Source organism: Tamandua tetradactyla, unplaced genomic scaffold, assembly GCF_023851605.1.
Source record: "Tamandua tetradactyla isolate mTamTet1 unplaced genomic scaffold, mTamTet1.pri scaffold_119_ctg1, whole genome shotgun sequence".
Lineage (NCBI taxonomy): Eukaryota > Metazoa > Chordata > Mammalia > Pilosa > Myrmecophagidae > Tamandua > Tamandua tetradactyla.
This window is the reverse complement of record NW_027518265.1, coordinates 111,725-130,577: the sequence shown is the minus strand read 5'-3', so window position 1 is coordinate 130,577 and position 18,853 is coordinate 111,725. Positions and strand designations below refer to the sequence as shown.

Below are 18,853 nucleotides of genomic sequence, written 5' to 3'. Positions count from 1 at the left end.
CACATGGGACACAAATATGTTCATGTTTTTAGCCCACTAAGAAAAATCTATCCACATACTTCTTCCCCAGATGTCTTTGTCACCAATTTTCCAATTATAGTCTTTCCAAGTTCCTGACCATCCAGCCAAACCCTTAGCAACAGCCCATGAATCAGTATACAAATGAACCTCTGGCCAGTTTTCCTTCCAACAAAATGGACAACCAGGTGCATTGCTTGAAGTTCTGCCCACTGGGAAGATTTCCCCTCACACTATCTTTCAAGAACACTTCAGAAAGGAGTTGTTATGCTGCAGTTGTCCACTTTTGGGTGGTACCAGCATATCGTGTTGAACCATCTGTAAACCAGGCCCAAGTTTTTTCTTCTTAAGTCAATTCACTGTAAGGAACTCCCCAAGAGGCCATAGCTCTGGTCTGGGGAAGAGTAAGTAATGTGGCAAGAGTGTAGACCATGGGCATTTGGGTCAGTTCTTCATGTAACTTACTTGTGCCTGGAGGACATGCTCTGGCCCTATCTGGTATATACAATTTCCATTTTGCAATAGAGTGCTGCTGTGCATGCCCAACTTTATGGCTTGGTGGGTCATAAAACACCCAGCTCATGATAGGCAACTCAGGTCTCATGGTAACTTTGTGGCCCATGGTTAAGCATTCAGTCTCTACCAAGGCCAAGTAGCAGGCCAAAAGCTGTTTCTCAAAAGGACAGTAGCTATCTGAAGCAGATGTTAAGGCTTTGCTCCAAAATCTTAAGGGTTTGCATTGTGATTCCCCTATAGGGGCCTGACAAAGTCTCCAGGCATCATCTCTATTTGTCACTGACACTTCCAGCACCATTGGATCTGCTAGATTATATGGTCCAAGCAGCAGATCAGCTGTACAGCAGGCTGGACCTGTTTCAGAGTCTCCTCTTTTTCAGATCCCCACTCAAAATTAGCAGCTTTTCTGGTCACTCGATAAATGGGCTGGAGTAGCACACCCAAATGAGGAATATGTTGTTGCCAAAATCCAAAAAGACCAACTAGTAATTGTGCTTCTTTTTTTGGTCATAGGAGGGGCCAGATGTAGCAATTTATCCTTCACCATCGAAGGGATATCTCAACATGCACCACACCACTGGACACCTAGAAACTTCACTGAGGTGGAAGTCCCCTGTATTTTTCTTGGATTTATCTCCCATCCTCTGACACACAAATGCCTTACCACTAAGTCTAGAGTAGTAGAGTTCTTGCTCACTAGGTCCAATCATATCATCAATATAATGGGCCAGTGTGATGTCTCATTGGAGGGAGAAATGATCAAGGTCCCTGCAGACAAGATTATGACATAGGGCCGGAGAGTTGATATACCCCTGAGGTAGGACAGTGAAAGCATATTGCTGACCTTGCCAGCTGAATGCAAACTGTTTCTGGTGGTCCTTACTAACAGCTATTGAGAGAAAAACATTTTCCAGATCAATAGCTGCATACCAGGTACCAGGGGATGTATTGATTTGCTCAAGCAATGATACCACTCTTGGAACAGCCACCACAATTGGAGTTACCACCTCGTTGAGCTTATGGCAATCTACTGTCATCCTCCAAAACCCATCTGTTTTCTGCACAGGCCAAATAGGAGATTTGAATGGGGATCTGGTAGGAATCACCATCCCTGCATCCTTCAAGTCCTTAAGAGTGGCAGTAATCTCTGCAATCCCACCAGTAATCCAGTATTGCTTCTGATTTACTATTTTGCTATGTAGGGGTAGTTCTAATGACTTTCACTTGGACTTTCCCACCATAATAGCCCTCACTGCATGAGTTAAATAGGCAATGTGGGGCTTCTGCCAGTTGCTCAGTATGTCTATACCAGTTATACATTCTGGAGCTGGGGAAATAACTACAGAATGGGTCTGTGGACCCACTGGACACACTGTGAGAAGAACCTGAGCTAAAACTCCATTGATCACCTGGCCTGCATAAGTTTTCACTCTGACTGGTAAACCAGAGTGATGCTTTGGGTCCCCTGAAATTAATGTCACTTCTGAACCAGTGTCTACTAATCCCCAAAATATCTGATCATTTCCTTTTCCCCAATGCACAGTTACCCTGGTAAAAGTCCGTCAGTCCCCTTGGGGAAGGTTTGGAGAATAATTAACAGTATAAATTTGTGGTACTGTAACAGGGCTCTCCCCAAAAATGTACCTGGCCTCCCCTTCCTTCAAGAGGCTCTGGGTCTGTAAACTGTTTCAAGTCTGGAAATTGATTAAGGGGCCGTGACTCTGTGTTTTTCTAATTCAGGTTAGACTTCTGTTCACTTGACCTGGAACTCTTTCATTTATACAGTTCAAACAAGAATTCAGTAGATTGCCTTTGTATTGTATTTCTAGGTATCCCATGATTTACTAGCCAATGCCACAAATCTCTGCGAGTCATATAATTTTGATGCCTGCTTTGAGTTTGCTGTCTATCATAATAGCCACTTCTACCCTGTCTTTGGCGATTAAGTGCTGCCACCTGACTTCTGCCAACTCAGGATCCCATCATCCCCATTGCGTTTAAGAATTCCAGCTCAGTGACAGTAGTTCCCACAGTAATATCTGACCTACAGAAAAATGCAACCACAGAGCTTTTCAGGGATGATGATGCTAGTCTCACAAATTTATTTCTCATTGTTCTGGTAAAAGGTTTATCCTCTGGACATTCCTGGGGTGTAAGAGCAGGCTTTGCATTGTAAATCCACTCCAACATTGCAATCTCTCTAAACCTCTGAATCCCCTCATCTACATTATACCAGGGAAGTTCTGGCATTTCATCCTCAGGTAATGTTGACCACCTTCTGATCCATGTTTCAAACAACCATCCAAACAAACTGTTAATACCTTTGCTAACCCCTTGAGCTATAACATTGAATGCCAAATCTCTGCTTAGTGGGCCCACATCAATAAATTCAGCCTGATCCAGCCTTATATTCCTCCCACCATTATACCACTCCCTTAAAATCCATTGCCACACATATTCCCCAAATTTCTGTCTATATAAAATGGAAAACTCATGCAGTTCTTTTGGAGTATAATGTACCTCCTCATGTTTCTTTTGGAGTATAATGTACCTCCTCATGTGTGATTCTTTGTACCTCACTTTTAGAGGCCTGTTGGGACTTTAGTCTAATTATAGGTCTGGAAGAAATGAGGGGTGGGGGGTGGGCCATGAAAAGAATTAGAAACATCTTCCAAGTCATTTGCTTCAGGGCCCCCATTTGCGGTTTCATCTTGTGAAACAAGATTAATCACTCTATTGGTAATCCCTTCAGGTGGAGGTTGGGGGACAAACTCCTCAAGGCAGGCTGAAGGTGGGGCAGTTATGTCCTCAGGGAAAACTATTACAGGGTTATCTAGAGAAGACTCAGCATGATCTAGGGTTTTGACCACATCCCTGAGATCATTATCAATCCATATGTCACCATCCTATTTTTCATGGTCCCACTCCTTTCCAATCAATGGTCTCACTTTAATGGCAGACACCATGAAATATTGAAATTTCAGTTGATGTTATAAAGTTGCTACTCTAACAGTACGATTCTGAGTTTGATTTTCAGAGATCTCAAGTCTACAGCTACAGGAAATAAGATTTTCCTTCAGGATACTCATAGAAACATCTACATCTGTCAGACAGTGCTTAAGCTTCTCATTTGAAGCCTAGAACCCATCCCTTTCACTCCTTGATGCAGTCAGTGTATCTAACAACAACCAATCAACATCTCTATATAATTATAAGTTGAGTTAATATCACCATTGCAGAAATAACTTTCTAATGGACATGCTTTAAGATTGAGATAATATTAGGAATTCCACAGAAAGGAAAGTTTAATACTTCAACCTTTTCTCCCAGTCACTCAAGGGGACTTTACAAATGCTTTTTTATTTTCTGCCCACAATACTATGGAATGTATCAGGGTATTATGTTCATCTGTACAGAAAAACAAAGTCTTACTCTCTATTCAGGAACTGAAAGAAGTGGTGGCCTCCATGAGATGGATCAGTATGAAAACATGGCTTTTCTAGAATACATAATCCTTTCAAACCAGAAAAGACACTATTGAATATTTGGTCTTTCACTGCTGGCTTATTTCACTCAATATTATGTTCTCAAGTTTCACTCATCTTGTTGCATGGCTTACAGCTTCATTCCTTCTTGAAGCTGCTCAATGTTCCATCATATGTATGCACCACAGGTTGTCCTTCCATTCCTTAGTCAATGTTCTCTTAAGCCTCCTCCACCCATTGCAAATCATGACTATTGCTGTCATGAACACCAGTGTGCAAATGTATATTCATGACCCTGCTTTCAGTTCTTCCATCTGCTTACCTTATATTGGGATTGCAGGATCATAGGGCAACCCTATACTTATCCTCCTATGGAACCAGCACACTGCCCTGCAGAAGGGCTGCACCATTCTACTTCCCTACCAACAGTGTCTCTCCACATTTTCTCCAGCACTTGTATAGTTCAGTTTGTCTGTTTTTAATGCAATTTTATTGTGATATATTCACGTGCCATATCATCATCCAAGGCATACATTCAGTGTTCATGGTATCATCCTATAGCTGTGCACTGATCATCACAACCTATTTTCACACATTTTTATTACTCCATGAACAAGAAAAATAAAAATAAAAGTAAAAGTAAAAAAGAATGTCCAAAGCATCCCTCTCCATTTCCCCCCCTTAGTATATATTTTGTCTTTATGCTCTTGCTCATCTGTCCATACACTGGATAAAGGTAGTGCCAGTCACCTGGTTTTCACAATCATTCCTCATATCATAAAAACCATATATTATACAATCATCTTCAAAACCAGACTACATTTTGTTTCAGGTATTTCCCTCTAGTTATTCCAATATCCCCAAAATAATGAATAGGGGTATCTATTTCACACATAAGAAAAACCTCTAGAATGACCTCTTGACTATATTTGAAATCACTCAGTCACTAAATGTTTATTTTGCTTCATTTCTCTTCCCCCTTTAGGTCAGGAAATCTTTCTCAATCCTAGGATGATATGGCCAGGGTCATCTCTAGGAGTCATTTTCCATGTTACCAGGGTGTTTTATAGCCCTGGGAGTCATGTCCCATCTAGGGGGAAGGCTGTCAGTTTGCCTGTGAAGAAAGCTTAAAGAGAGAAACTACATCTGAGCAACAGAGGAAGCTCCCTTGGTGTGACGCTTAGGCATAATTATAAGCAGTTTTACCTTCTTTGTGGGAATATGTTTCATAAGGGCAAATCCCAAGATCAAAGTCTTGGCCTATTAAATTGGTATTACCCTATGCCTGTGACAATATCTAGTCTTCCCTATGTGGAGAAGTTTTATATTTCTATGTTTTCCCCCAGCACTTTAAGGGGACTTTGAAAATCTTTTCTATCTTCTCCTTAGATTACACTGAAATGTATCAAGACATCCCACTAATCTGTACAAACCAACAAATTCTCACTCACTTCAAGATTCCATGAGATTAGGGATTATTGAGTAAACTGACTATACAAGTTAAATTAGACACGCTGTAATTGAAAATATAAATTTTGTACCAAATAAACAGCTCTTCCTTTGGTATCATATGGAAGTTTTGAAGTTTCAAAATACATTTATTGTCATCATCCTTTACCCTTTGGTCTGATTTACCATAGTCCTAAGAAGATCAGCTTCCTTCATATCTCTAATTGAACTCTCTCTTTTTCAGCTTCTGTAACAATTTATGCAGGGGGTAATATTATCTTTCATAGCTTCAGATCTCTCTCAATCTTTGGTGTTGCATAGATCCTCAAATTTCCAGGGAAGGATCAGGTTATACGCAATGAGCTCAGCCCCTAAGAATAGAAACAACAGTTAAAACTGAGGAATAGATGTGATTGCTATAAGTGCTTACAATCTAGTAGCTTTTACAATAGGCCTTCTGCTAATAATCTATGCTCTAGAGGTCAACTCTCTAAGTTTGCACATCGTAGTTAGTCCTTATTAGTGCAGTGTTATAATATCTGTCTTTTTGTTCCTGAGTAATTTTAGTCCACATACTGTCCTCATGTGGACTTGTTCTTGTTCATTAACCTCATGTCCTTGTTCATTAACCAAGTTGCAAACCTCACAGTTTCATTCCTTCTTGCAGCTGCTCAAGGTTCCATTGGATGTTACCCCACAGTTCCACCTTCTGTTTATCAGTTGATGTAACCTTTGTCCATTGGCATCCATTGCAAATCATGAAAACTGTAACTATGAACACCGTGTATAAATGTCTATTCAAATCCTTGCTTTCATTTCTTCTGAGTATATAACTAATAACAGGGTTGCGGGATTCTGTGGTAACTGTACATTTGGCCGCCTGTGTAACCACCACACTGCCCTCCAGAGGGGCTGTGCCATTCTACTTCCCTACCAAAAGTGAACACATACATCTCTCTCTCCACATTTTCTCTAGCCCTTATATCTTTCTTTCTGTTTTCAAAAGTTTATCCAAACACCATACAACCCATCCTAAGTAAACAATCAGTGGTTCACAGTATATTTACATGGTTATACTTTCACTGCTACAATCTATATGAGAACATTTCCATTTCTTTTGCCAAGAGAAAAATAAGGAAATTGCACCAAGAATCCCATTACCCACCTGATATATCCCTCTGTTGACATTTAGTTTTGGTATATTTCTTTTTCATACAATTAATTAAAGAATATTGCAATGTTACTAATAATTATATCCTAATCTGCATGAATTGCAATTTTTCCATACACCATCCTATTTCTTAACACCTTGCAATGGTGAAATTCATTTATTTTCCCTCATGTAAAAACTTTCTAGGTATTGCTAAGTTATACAGCCCAGTTTTTATCCTCTGTCTTTACTTCTGATGTCATATAAGCCCCTAGACTTCCATTTTCAACCATACTCACATTCACTTTGTTCATTGTACTTACAATATTGTGCAACCATCAAATAGTACTGTGGTGTCCATTTCTGGGTTTTGACAGTCAACCCTGTTGAATATTTTGTACTTCTTCAGCATCAAGTGCTGAAATTTGACCCTCTTTCTATCTTTTGACAGCCTGTGTTCCTCAACATTAACTCTCAGAGTTTGCTCTTTATAGTTAGTTCATATTAGTGAGACAATACAGGGTTTGTCCTTTTGTTTCTGGTTTATTTTGCACAACAAAACATCCTCAAGATTCACCCACATTGTTGCATGCTTCATGGCTTTGCTCTGCCTTACAGCTGCCTGGTATTCATCCTATGTATATTGTGCAGATTGTTTAACCAATTGTCCATTGGTAGACATTTGTGCTGTTTCCACTTCTAGGTAATTGTGAATATGCCACTATAAATACTGGTGTGCAAATGTCCAGTCGTGTCCCTGCTTTCAGTTCCTCTGAATATATTCCTAGTAATGAGATTGTTGAATCACACGGCAATTCTATACAAAACTTCCTGAGGAACTAGCAAACTGCCTTTTCAAAATTACTTATTCTTCCCTTTATCATGCATCATCTTCTTGATTTCCTAGAATCCTAGGTCCATGTTTTCCCTTAGCTCAATGAACCTATACAGAACAGTTCATATGATGTCTTTGATTAGTTCTTCCAGTGTCAGCACATCTTTGAGGTTGTATTTTTTTTTCCTTTTAATGGATCGTGTCTTCCTGTTCCTTGCATATCCTCAAATCTTCTATTGAATTTTGACCATTTGAATATTTTGATAGGCAACTCTGATAATCAGATTCTCCCTCTAATATAAGATTTTAGTGTAGAGTAGCTTCGTATTGAATCTATTCTTCAATTCATAGCCCAGTTTCTCCAGATAATTTAGAACAGCCCATGGTGAACTGTGAGCTTCTACTTGCTTTCAATGCATTTCACATCATTTTTTCTAGTTCTCACAGATATGAAATTAGGTCACTGATTTTAGCTCTTTCTTCTTTGATAATACAGGAATTTAGGACCACAACTATTCCTCTCAGCACTGCCTTCACTGAATCATACCTGTTTTGATACGTGTTTTTGGTTGCATTTGTTCTCAAGGATTTACTGATTTCTCTTGCGATTTCTTCTTTGACCCATTATTGTTTGGGCATCTTATGTAACCTCTACATGCTTGTGAATTTTCCAGCTCTTCTGTTTTTCATTGATTTCCATATTAAATATATTGTGTTCAGAGAAAGTACTTTAGATTATTTCAATTTTTTAAAAGATACTGAAACCTGTTTTGAAATGCAACATGGGGTCAACCTTGGAGAATGATCATGGGATCTTGAGAAGAATTTATATCCTGCTGCTTGGGTGTCCATTGTTTTCTATATATCTGTTAAGTCTAGTATTCAGGTTTTTGGTTTCCTTATTTCAATGTTGATTAGATATTAGATATTCTGTTTTGATGATAGTGGTTTATTGAAGTATCCAAGTATTATTAAAATGATGTCTATTTCTCAATGCAGTTTGCTAGTAACTGACCTTATGTATTTACTGTTCTCTGGATAGGATCATAAACATTTATGATTGCAATTTCTTCATGGTGAATTGTCCCTTGCATTAATATAATATGTCCTATTTGTCTCTTACAACAGTTTTGCATTTAAAGTCTATTTTTTTCCAATATTGGGATAGCTACCCCAGCTCATTTTGTGTTGTAGTTTGTGTATATGTTTTTTCAACCCGTCACTGTCATTCTCATTGTTTCCTTTGGTCTAAGGAAAGCCTTTAGATAGATCATACATTTCATGCATTCTGCCAATCTTCATATTTTGATGAATGCATTAATCCATTCACACTTTGTTATTACTATAAAGGCAATAATCACATCGAATATTTTATCCTTTTATTTTTGCATGCCATCCTTATATTTGCCTTTCATTTACCCTTTCAATTACACTTTATTTCTATGCTCTCCTCCAAGCTTCTCTCTTTTTCTTTTGGCCTGCAGAACTCCCTTTAATATTTCTTGAGAGAGAAATATTTCCTGTTTAAGTGTGACTATTTTATGCTGTATATATGTGAAGGACAGTTTTTCCAGATAAAGAATTCTCATCTGCAGTTACTCTCCTTCAGAGAAAAATACAAAATATCATTGCCTTCTCTCCTCCATGGATTCTTATGAGAAATGAGTATTAGTTTTATTACAGTCTTTTGTATGTGATGAATTGCTTTTCTCCTGCTGCTTTCAGGATTCACTCCTTTTACATTTGTCATTCTTGTTAGCATTTGTACTAGTTTAAGCCTGTTAGAATTAATTCAGTTTCAAATATGTTGTGCTTCCTTGGTATTTGCATTTATGTTGTTCCTAAAACTTGGGAAATTTCAGCCAAAATTCCCTCAAATATTCTTTCTACTCCTTTTCAATTTCCTTATCCTTCTGGAACACCCATGAGCATATGTTTATACATTTCATGATGTAATTTATTTCCCTGAGACACAGCCCCTGTTTTCCCATCTTATCTCCATCTCTACAGTCTATAAATTTCTATATCCTATCCTCTAGTTTGCCAATCCTTTCTACTGCAAGTTCAAAATATGCTGTCATGTTCCTCTAGAATACATTTAATCTATTCTATTGTCCTTTCATTCCCCAGAGTTCTGTTACCTTTCTTTTAATTATTTCAAATATTGTTATTCAACCCTCTCAGAGTCCCAAGATTCATTTCATCAGAGATGGAAAAGTTGATCCTCATTCACATGGTATTACACTTCACCAGGACTTCAATACCACCCTCGGGTGCATTATTTATTTATTTCCATGACTCTTTGCTGTTTGACAGCAGACACAATATATTACTCTTTCTTTTTTCTTTCTTGGAATGTAGTTTAATGATAGCCATATAGTATTGCTGAATACATATTTTTGAATGACTGAAAATAAATAGTTGTGTGAGTTGAACAGATATTGCTAACTTTGGGGGAGAAAGTAAAAGCAGTGAAACAAGCAGAAATATTGTTGAGAGAAGGCACCACTGTAAATAATATTGAATATCAGAAGCTAAAAATCACAGACTATGGATATTTTACTGCTCCCAGAATCTCTACCCTGAATGAGTGATAGGGAACTCACTATGGGAAAACTTGCAGTACTTGAGTCCACAGCTAAAGAGAGATGAAAATCTACTGGGGTAAGAGATGAACAAATAGCTCCAAAGATTTCTCCCAAGGGTCAAAATAGACCCAAGCTTTCACTCCTTGACCTTTTTCCCCTCCAGAGAGCTAAATATCTTAGGGAGCAGAGAGAAAAAAGAATACTTCATTAATGAGGCTCATGGGAATTAAATTCATAAAGGCATGGAAACATAAATGTTTTGACTACACTATCTCAAGCCAGGATTACCAATTTCTGCTGAGGTGGAAACACAGTCTTCTAGAGACCTCAAGAGTATTTACATCTTCCTGCAATTCCTGGGAGCAGCGCTTCCAACTTCATCCATCATTCAGGGAAGACTTGGCATTGGTGAACTCAGAATCTTCTTTGATAACTTCTGGGTGAGTCATAGAGTCTGGTCATGAGTGTGCAGAATGTATTATGAGTCCAGGACTCCATTTATTGAGAGTAACTTTAGGGGCATCAACAAGAATAATACAGAATGATAATCACCCAGCATCCTACCCATGTAAAAAGCTTGTGGTTGAGGGAGACGATGGATACACTAAATCATCTTTCCCGGATCTATCTCATCTAATATCAGCTCACACTCATGGGCTTCCTTCATGGAAGTGCATTGTTGACCACATCCATCAATTTTTTATTCAAATCATTCCACACAAGCCCCTTTATTAATTCCTTCATGGTAGGCACTATTACTCTTAGAATAAATGAATGAGTAAGACAGTGTTTTTTATTTCAAAGAGATTACATCTAAATATGACAACAAACATAGAAATGAGCACATGCAATATCCTGAGGTGGAAACTGATGCCCTGGTGAAGTGGATCCAAAGTTTGGACTCATCTGTTGAGGTTCATGAAGGCTTCCCAAGGGTGCTGGGAATTGAACTAACCCAGGCAGGAGGAAAATTTTCATTACATTAGCAATTCTAAGAGAAGAAGAGGATATAAACCCACCAAGAAGAGAAAACAGGGACACAAATGTGCAAGCCATGTAATTGTAAAGTGTGGTTAGGTTTAAAAGTAGATCTTAATACCTGATCACAATGAGAGGAAGAGTGTGAGAAAAGCAACGTTAGCTTGGGAAGGTTGTCAGCAGCCACATTGCAGAGAGCTTTGTGCTTTGTCCAGAAGATTAATGTTCATGTTTGAAGTTATTGGACAGTCAGTGCAAGGTTTTTAGAAGATGATGTTCAAGAAAATTCCTTCCATGAAGAATGTTCTGGATCAGTTTCAGTTGTCAAATTCCTGGGAAATGATGAGGGCTGGAAATAGTACATTGGCAGTGGGCTTGGAGGTTTGGGGAATGAATATGGGTGGGGTTGAATCACAGTGTATAAAATATTCTTAATTAATACTAAGCCCAATGTTGGACACTATATAGTCATTATTTTTTAATTATCTCAATTATTATATGGAATTAGTATCTCTGTTCTAATCTAATGGGTGATGAGTTGAGACTTACAGCAGAGTCATATCCTTTTCCGTGGCTTATAACCACATCTGGAATGAAGATCAGAGTTGCTTTCCTAGGGTTTGGCATTTCATTAATAGCTTTACTTTTTAATAAATGTACTTTAAAAACAGTGTGAGACTTACAGGAAAATTGCAAGAATAGTAGAAACAGATTTAAAAACATCACATCCAGTTTCGTGTATTCTGAACATCTTCCATACACAATACCACATTTTGTCTGCTTGTTATAAACAATGGTTTCTCAGACTCTGCTTGTTTTTCATGACCCGTTTTTTTTTTCCAGGGGTGCTGGTCAAGTACATTGCAAAAAATCCATAAGTTGGAATTTGTATGATGATGTCCTCATGATTAGACTGGGATTATGTGTTATGGAGAAAAACACCAGAGATAAAATTCTATTTTCTTTGCATTATGTATCCAGGGTACATCTCATCAATGTGACTCTTCACTGTTGATGTTGACATTCATCAACAATGTTTGTCAGGTTTCCCCCCTTCAAAGTTCTCCATTCCCCTGCTTTTCCATATATCACCTTTGAAAGGGTATTAATATGTGAAATCCACACTTTAGGAGTGGGAATTAACTTCACCTTCCTGAGACAGCAGTATCTACATAAATTAGTGGAATGCATTTGCATGGGAGATTTTTGTCTTCTTCCTCATATTATAAATAATGTATTTAAATCACTATTGATTCATGACGTTTATTTTGTATTTTGGGTTATGATACAATACTACTTTATTCTGTTGTGAGGTTTATTTCAGTTTGGGAAATGGGCTCTTTCAGAAGTGCTTGGGTCTCTTGGATTTATCCCAATCATTGAATGCTTCATTTTAGTACCTACTTAATTTCTGGTAGTGCAAAATGCTCCAGGCTCTTCCTGTACATTTCTATTCCAAGTCTAGGGTCAGCCATTTCTTCAAGGAAACTTTTATTGATGGATGGTGTTAAAACAAAGGTCTGGGCACTATGTTTGCTCCATGTTACTAAGACATATAGGTGCTGTCCACTACAGAGTAAGAAAATATATGTGTGTCAGCCAAGTTGTGCATATATGCACACCCATAAATATGTCTACATGTAACCCTCTATCTATATTAACCTACTCATGTGGATGTGTCTCACTGTAAACCATTACCAGGCAGAACATTCTAGCCTCCTCACCTTGCTTATGGTTAACCACCCATTCTGCAGAGGGAAACATTTTCTTCTCACTTGCCATCATCTTCCTAATTGCTTGATTTCAATATCCATGTGCAGATGTGACAGAATTGTCAACCTACACTATGGTGAGACAAACTTCATCCACTAAAATACAGTACTGATGATTTCTGTCCCCTTTATTTTCCAGACTCCTTTCATATCCTGTATTACCATTTCAGCACCTTTTCCTCTCATCCCCTCAGTAAGCATGTTCCATATATTTGTAATACAATTAGATTGTTTTATCACATTTTGCATTTCACCCTGGCATTCTTATGATCTTGACAATTAATCTCTATTTTTGCATATACTAAGGGTTATTCTTTGTTTTGTAAAGGTCAGTGTGTTTTAACACATGCATAAAGTCATGTGTTTATAATTATAGGATTATGCAGAATAGATTCACTGCTCTAAAAATTGCTCTCTGATTCACCTATTCCACCTTCTTCCCTCTTCCCAATCCCTTGGCAACCAGTCATCATTTTATTGTCTTTATTTGGACTAATACAGAAAGTCATATAATTGAAATTATATTTATGGATGATATTTAAACTGGTTTGATTCAATTATCAGTAATCATTTATGATGTATTCTTGACTTTTATGACTTGAGGGAACATTCATTTTTATCACTGAATAATATACCATTGTATAAACATAGCAGAGTGTGCTTATCCATTCACCTTGAAGGACATCTAGGTTGCCTTCCGATTTTGGAGATTATACATAAAGCTGCCATAAAACATTCTTGTGTAGGTTTTTTGTGTGGACACAAGTAGTCAAACCAGCTGGTTATCTAAAGGCACAATTTCTGGACTGAATGGTAAGATTATGTTTAGTTTTACTAAATACTGCCAAACTGTACTTTGGCTGCACCATTTTGTGTTCTCACTAGTGGATAATGAGTCTAAATGGCTCCCCATGATCATCAGCCCGTGGTATTGTCAGTGTTTAGGTCCTCAGATATTCTAAGGGGTGTGTGATGGTATATCAGTGCAGTTTAATTTTGCAATTCCCTACTGACAAATGACTGAGCATCTTCTCACATATTTATTTACCATCTGCATATCTTCTTAATTTCAGTTTCTGTTCAGATTTTTTGCCCATTATTTAATTGGGAGTCTCCTTTCTTATTGTTGGGTGTTAAGAGTTCTTTGTATATTAGACAGAAATCATTTATCAATGTCTTTCACATAGCATAATTTTTATATTTTAATAAAGTCCAATTTTTAAATATTCTGCTCTCATGGATCATGATTTGGGTGCTATTTCAAAAACCTCATCACCAAAGTACAGGCCATCAGATTTTCTTGGATGTTTTATTCTAGAAGTATTATACTTTGCATTTTAATTTTGAGTACAGGATTCATTTTGAGTTAACTATTGTAGAATATATACAGAGCTTGGCTACATTCCTTTTCTGTTTACCATGTGTGTATGCCATTGTTCCACAGAATTTGTTGAAAAGATCATACTTTTTCCATTAAATTGCTCTTGCCCCTTTGTCAAAGGCCAGTTGGCTCTGCTTCTGTGGGTCTGTTTTTGAGTTCCCCAACTTTTGATTGTGAGTCTACTAAGTTCTCTTAGATTTGTTCATGTGTTTATTTCACCAATACATAGTTTGATCATCACATCTGTATAGTTAGACTTGAAATCTGGTAGTATTGTTTGTACAACCTTGGTTTTTTTTCAATATTGTTTTGGCAATCTAAGACTTTTGGCTTTCCCTTTAAAATTTAGAATTATTTTGTCAATATCTATAAGCTGCCTTCCTGCCATTAAGGATGGGATTGAGCTGAAAGTATAGATCAGGTGGAGATGAAATAGAATGCTAACAATATTGAATTTTCTATTCATAAAGATGGAAAATTTTACTTATTTAAAATTGTAGTGTAGTGATCTATATACAACTTAAAATTTCACAGTCTAACTATTTTCAAGGGTGCAATTTAGTAATATTGATTACAAAAATACCAATATGCATGTCACAACTTTTTCATTGCATAGTGTAGAATAACTGGTCAAATGATTTTTGAATAACATAAAGTCTAAGAGCTTTTGCAGTGGAGCATATAAGAAAAAGTTTAAAATTATGAGCAAAGAAGGCATGAAAAGAACAGCATAAAGGAGAAGGAGGAACATGTTTTTACCCTGATATTTTGAGATAGAGGGCACTAATTCTGTATATAATTAATAAAAAAAATTTCAATATATTTGCAATACAAACCACAGAATTTGTGTTAATTTGCTGAGAGCTGCTTCTACCTAAATCTGCCTTGCTTTGGTCTCTGTCCTGCAGTTTCATGAATTACATGGAATCAGAGAATGAAACACGTGTTTCAGAATTTATCCTCCTGGGACTCTCAGAAGACATAGAAGTGCAGCCTCTTCTATTTACTCTTTTCCTGATGATGTACCTGGTCACTATCATTGGGAACCTGCTCATCATCCTGGCCACTATCTCTGATGTCCATCTGCACACACCCATGTATTTCTTCCTTGCTAATCTGTCTTTTGCAGACATCTGTTTCACCTCCACCACTGTCCCAAAGATGCTGGTGAACATCCAGACAGAGACCAAAACTATAAGTTATGGAAACTGCCTCACCCAGATGTATTTTTGCATGGTTTTTGGAATATTAGACAACTGCTTCTTAACTGTGATGGCCTATGACCGTTATGTGGCCATCTGTCACCCACTGCACTACATAGTCATCATGAACCCCAGGCTCTGTGGTCTCCTGCTGCTGGCATCATGGATATTGAGTGTTCTGGACTCTCTTTTACATGGCCTAATGGTTTTGCGATTGACTTTCTGTACACAGTTGCACATTTCCCACTTTTTTTGTGAATTTACTCAAGTGATCCAACTTTCATGCTCTGAAACCTTCCTGAATGACCTAGTGATGTATTTTGCAACTGGAATTCTGGGTGGTATTCCACTCACTGGCATCCTTTTCTCTTACACTAAGATTGCATGCTCTATTTTGAGAATTTCATCCCGTGGAGGCAAGTATAAAGCATTTTCTACCTGTGGGTCTCATCTTTCAGTGGTGTCCTTGTTTTATGGTACAGCTTTTGGAGTGTATCTTAGTTCTGCAGCTACACAAAACACAAGGGCAAGTACAATAGCTTCTGTGATGTACACAGTGGTCACTCCCATGTTGAATCCCTTCATCTATAGTCTTAGAAACAAAGACCTAAAGGATGCCTTAAAAATGATTTCCTGCTGAGACAGTGTCTATGTGTAAGGATCCTTCACCTCAAGTTCAGAAATTTACTCTTCATTAACAGAGGTTAAATACTGTGAAATATAAATCAAATTACCCCCACCAGTGTATACAAAATTAATATGCTATTTGCTTTATTACAAGAACTTTATCTCTATTTCACATCCATCAAAATCCATTATATTCTGTATTTTCTTTAAATCATTTGACATCTAGGAATATATTCCCAGGATTCAGTATTGAGGTGGACTCTTCTGCCTAAATATTCAGTGGTAAATGTTTAATACCGGTCATTAAGAATATATAAAATTATTGTAATTACTGGAGGGTGAAGGTGTATTGCCTCCCTGAAAGCAGAAATAAACTACTCTTGTGTTACATGGTTTTGGAGAAAACCATTTGTCATTTCAAATGCTCTGTACCTGTTTCCAGAGTTGTGTTAATCAGCTCTTGAAAGAGGGCATATCCTGGACTTGAGTCACAACATAATGAAGTTTCAATAAGCTACATACATCTCCATCTGTGACTTTGTCCTGTATATTCCATAAAAGTTAGGTGAGGATATAAGAGACATTACAGCCCCTGATTCTTAAAACATTGATGGTTTTACTCATCACTGGATTTCTTTCAAGGATACAAATCTGTCCCTTAAAAATTGCTTTTATACGTAGGGATTTTTTCAGTAACTTTCCCTTGGCACTTCTTACATTCATAGGCCTCCTTCACTGATCCTTAAATACAATTTGGGTCATTTTCCCATTGCCAACTGTGTCTTTTTAAACTACTAATGCAAGATATTAGGTAATAGCATCACTGATTTTTGTAGACATCTTGTGTTCTTTCTGAGGTTGAATACCACTAATGCTTTCTTCATCAGAGCTATTGGCAAATTAGGTTGACATTTTGGGATGAGAGATTGTGCTGAGGTAATGTCCAGTTTGGGCAAAAAAAAAAGATGTGGCCACTTATTGTGTTCATTTAATATCATTGGCAGAGCTGTGAGTTCACTTCTATTGCAATGCATTAACCCAAGGAACAAACTCTGTTTTAGTCATATCCACGTCAGAAATGTAATTTATGGACAAAAGAGACTTGATTCATGCAGCACTGCAAATCTCTTGGTTTTTATTGTGTCACAATCTGAGGATTAAAATTCTCAGCTTGTCATTTTTTTGATGTCTCTCCAGGGAAAATAAAAGACCCACCTTTCTCCGCATACATTGAGCTTGAATTCTTAACTAAATATTTTATTACATAAACCAGATGGTTTTCTAAAAGTCTTTCATAAGTACTTTCTTTAGAGATTACCATAAAGAATATACTGTGAATCATATTTTGCCATTGCTGAACATGCAGTAGTTGTATATATTTATCCAAAGTACACAGCATTATTATGGTCTCACTTCCAACAAGTTCATTTATCAATTCCCAGATTCTAATTGAGGAAACTCCATGCATTTGCAATCATTTTCTGTATCTAATAATTTATTTGCATTACTCCTTTTCTTTAAGCAGAAATCTTTCAAAAAAATCTCTAAAAAAATTCTTGAAGAAATTTAGTAGGCATATGCTCTCAATATATTTGGAAAAGCTAGAGGTATGTCTTTCAAGTAGAAAAAAAGGAAAGGGAAAGAAGCACTAGAAAACAGTCCAGCCAGGAAATGTGATGCTTCTGCTATCCTCAGAAACATTGTATAATCAAGAAGACTCCATTAAAGTGTTAGATTGGCAAATGCATCATTTTCTGCAATTCAGGTAGTAAGAAGCTCTTCCCATAGTATTGATTACATATGCACCTGCAACTTCACCGTTCTCTCCAATACAGGATCCAAAAATGGAAGGAGGGAGAAATTCCCATTAAGGGCCAGTCCACCTCATCCATGTCACACCATATCATATAGATGCCATGCAGGACATCAAACTGACTTACACTTAAGTGTACTTCAGGAGGAAGGGCGATTGTATCTCTTTCAAAATTTCCAAAGACTCCTTGTTTTCTTTCCAATGCACCCAGCTATTAGACAGGTTCTGAAGAAAACCTATTTTTAGAGCATGTCCTGAGTGAGTAATGGAAACGTTACTATTCTGCCATGTACACCAACTCTTCAAGCTTTACTTCTATTACCATTCCTGCAACTCCAAATTTATTCTCAGATAAAAAATATTCCTGGGTTTGTTAGTACAACTTTATTCTTCTCCACAACCATTTAATTAAGTGATAAGAATTATGAGTCAATCTGAACTGAGGAGAATGATTGGTTCTCACAGAAAATTAAGTTTTATTCTTGAACAATCTATATATGGAAACAAATAATGATAAATTGCGTGCTATTGATGAAAGAAGTGCAGTGTTGTGTTTTATTTGAAGGAAAATGTTGAAGAGTCATTAAAATTTAGATAGCTGCAAAAGAGATTTTCAGGAATCATGGTGAGAGGTAAACACCATGTTACAGAGGAAAATGCTATTATTTTTCCAGCAGAAATAGGGATTTGATTCTTGTCTTCAAATTTTCAATATTATGTTACATAGAAGGAGGAGAGCACTCATTTTGAGTCAATATGCTCTGTTCAATAGTTTTCTGTTGGATACATTTAATAATTATTTTCTGAGTACTTTCCATGCAAAATTTAAGGCATACAAAAGAGATGCATACTTTCAGTTGGAAGGTTGTCAACAGTAGTACCGGTCAGAATAAACACTATCAGTAACAGGGAGCACGGTTTAAATTCATACACTGTAGAAAGCAGTAGCAGAGTCCTCACCATTAACAATGCATCATAAAAATGTAGTAAGTGTCAAAGGGTGTGTATGTGATACATAGGAAGAATTAATCCTTCCACA

At 37.2% G+C, this 18,853-nt stretch overlaps 1 protein-coding gene across 1 annotated transcript; it reads left to right on the top strand.

Annotated features, from left to right (window-relative positions):
• Nucleotides 1-15,093: 15,093 nt before the first annotated feature.
• LOC143673086 (olfactory receptor 7A10-like) lies at nt 15,094-16,014 on the top strand. Its single transcript, XM_077147457.1, has one exon. The coding sequence runs from the start codon at nt 15,094-15,096 to the stop codon at nt 16,012-16,014; it is 921 nt and encodes a 306-aa protein (XP_077003572.1).
• Nucleotides 16,015-18,853: the final 2,839 nt, after the last annotated feature.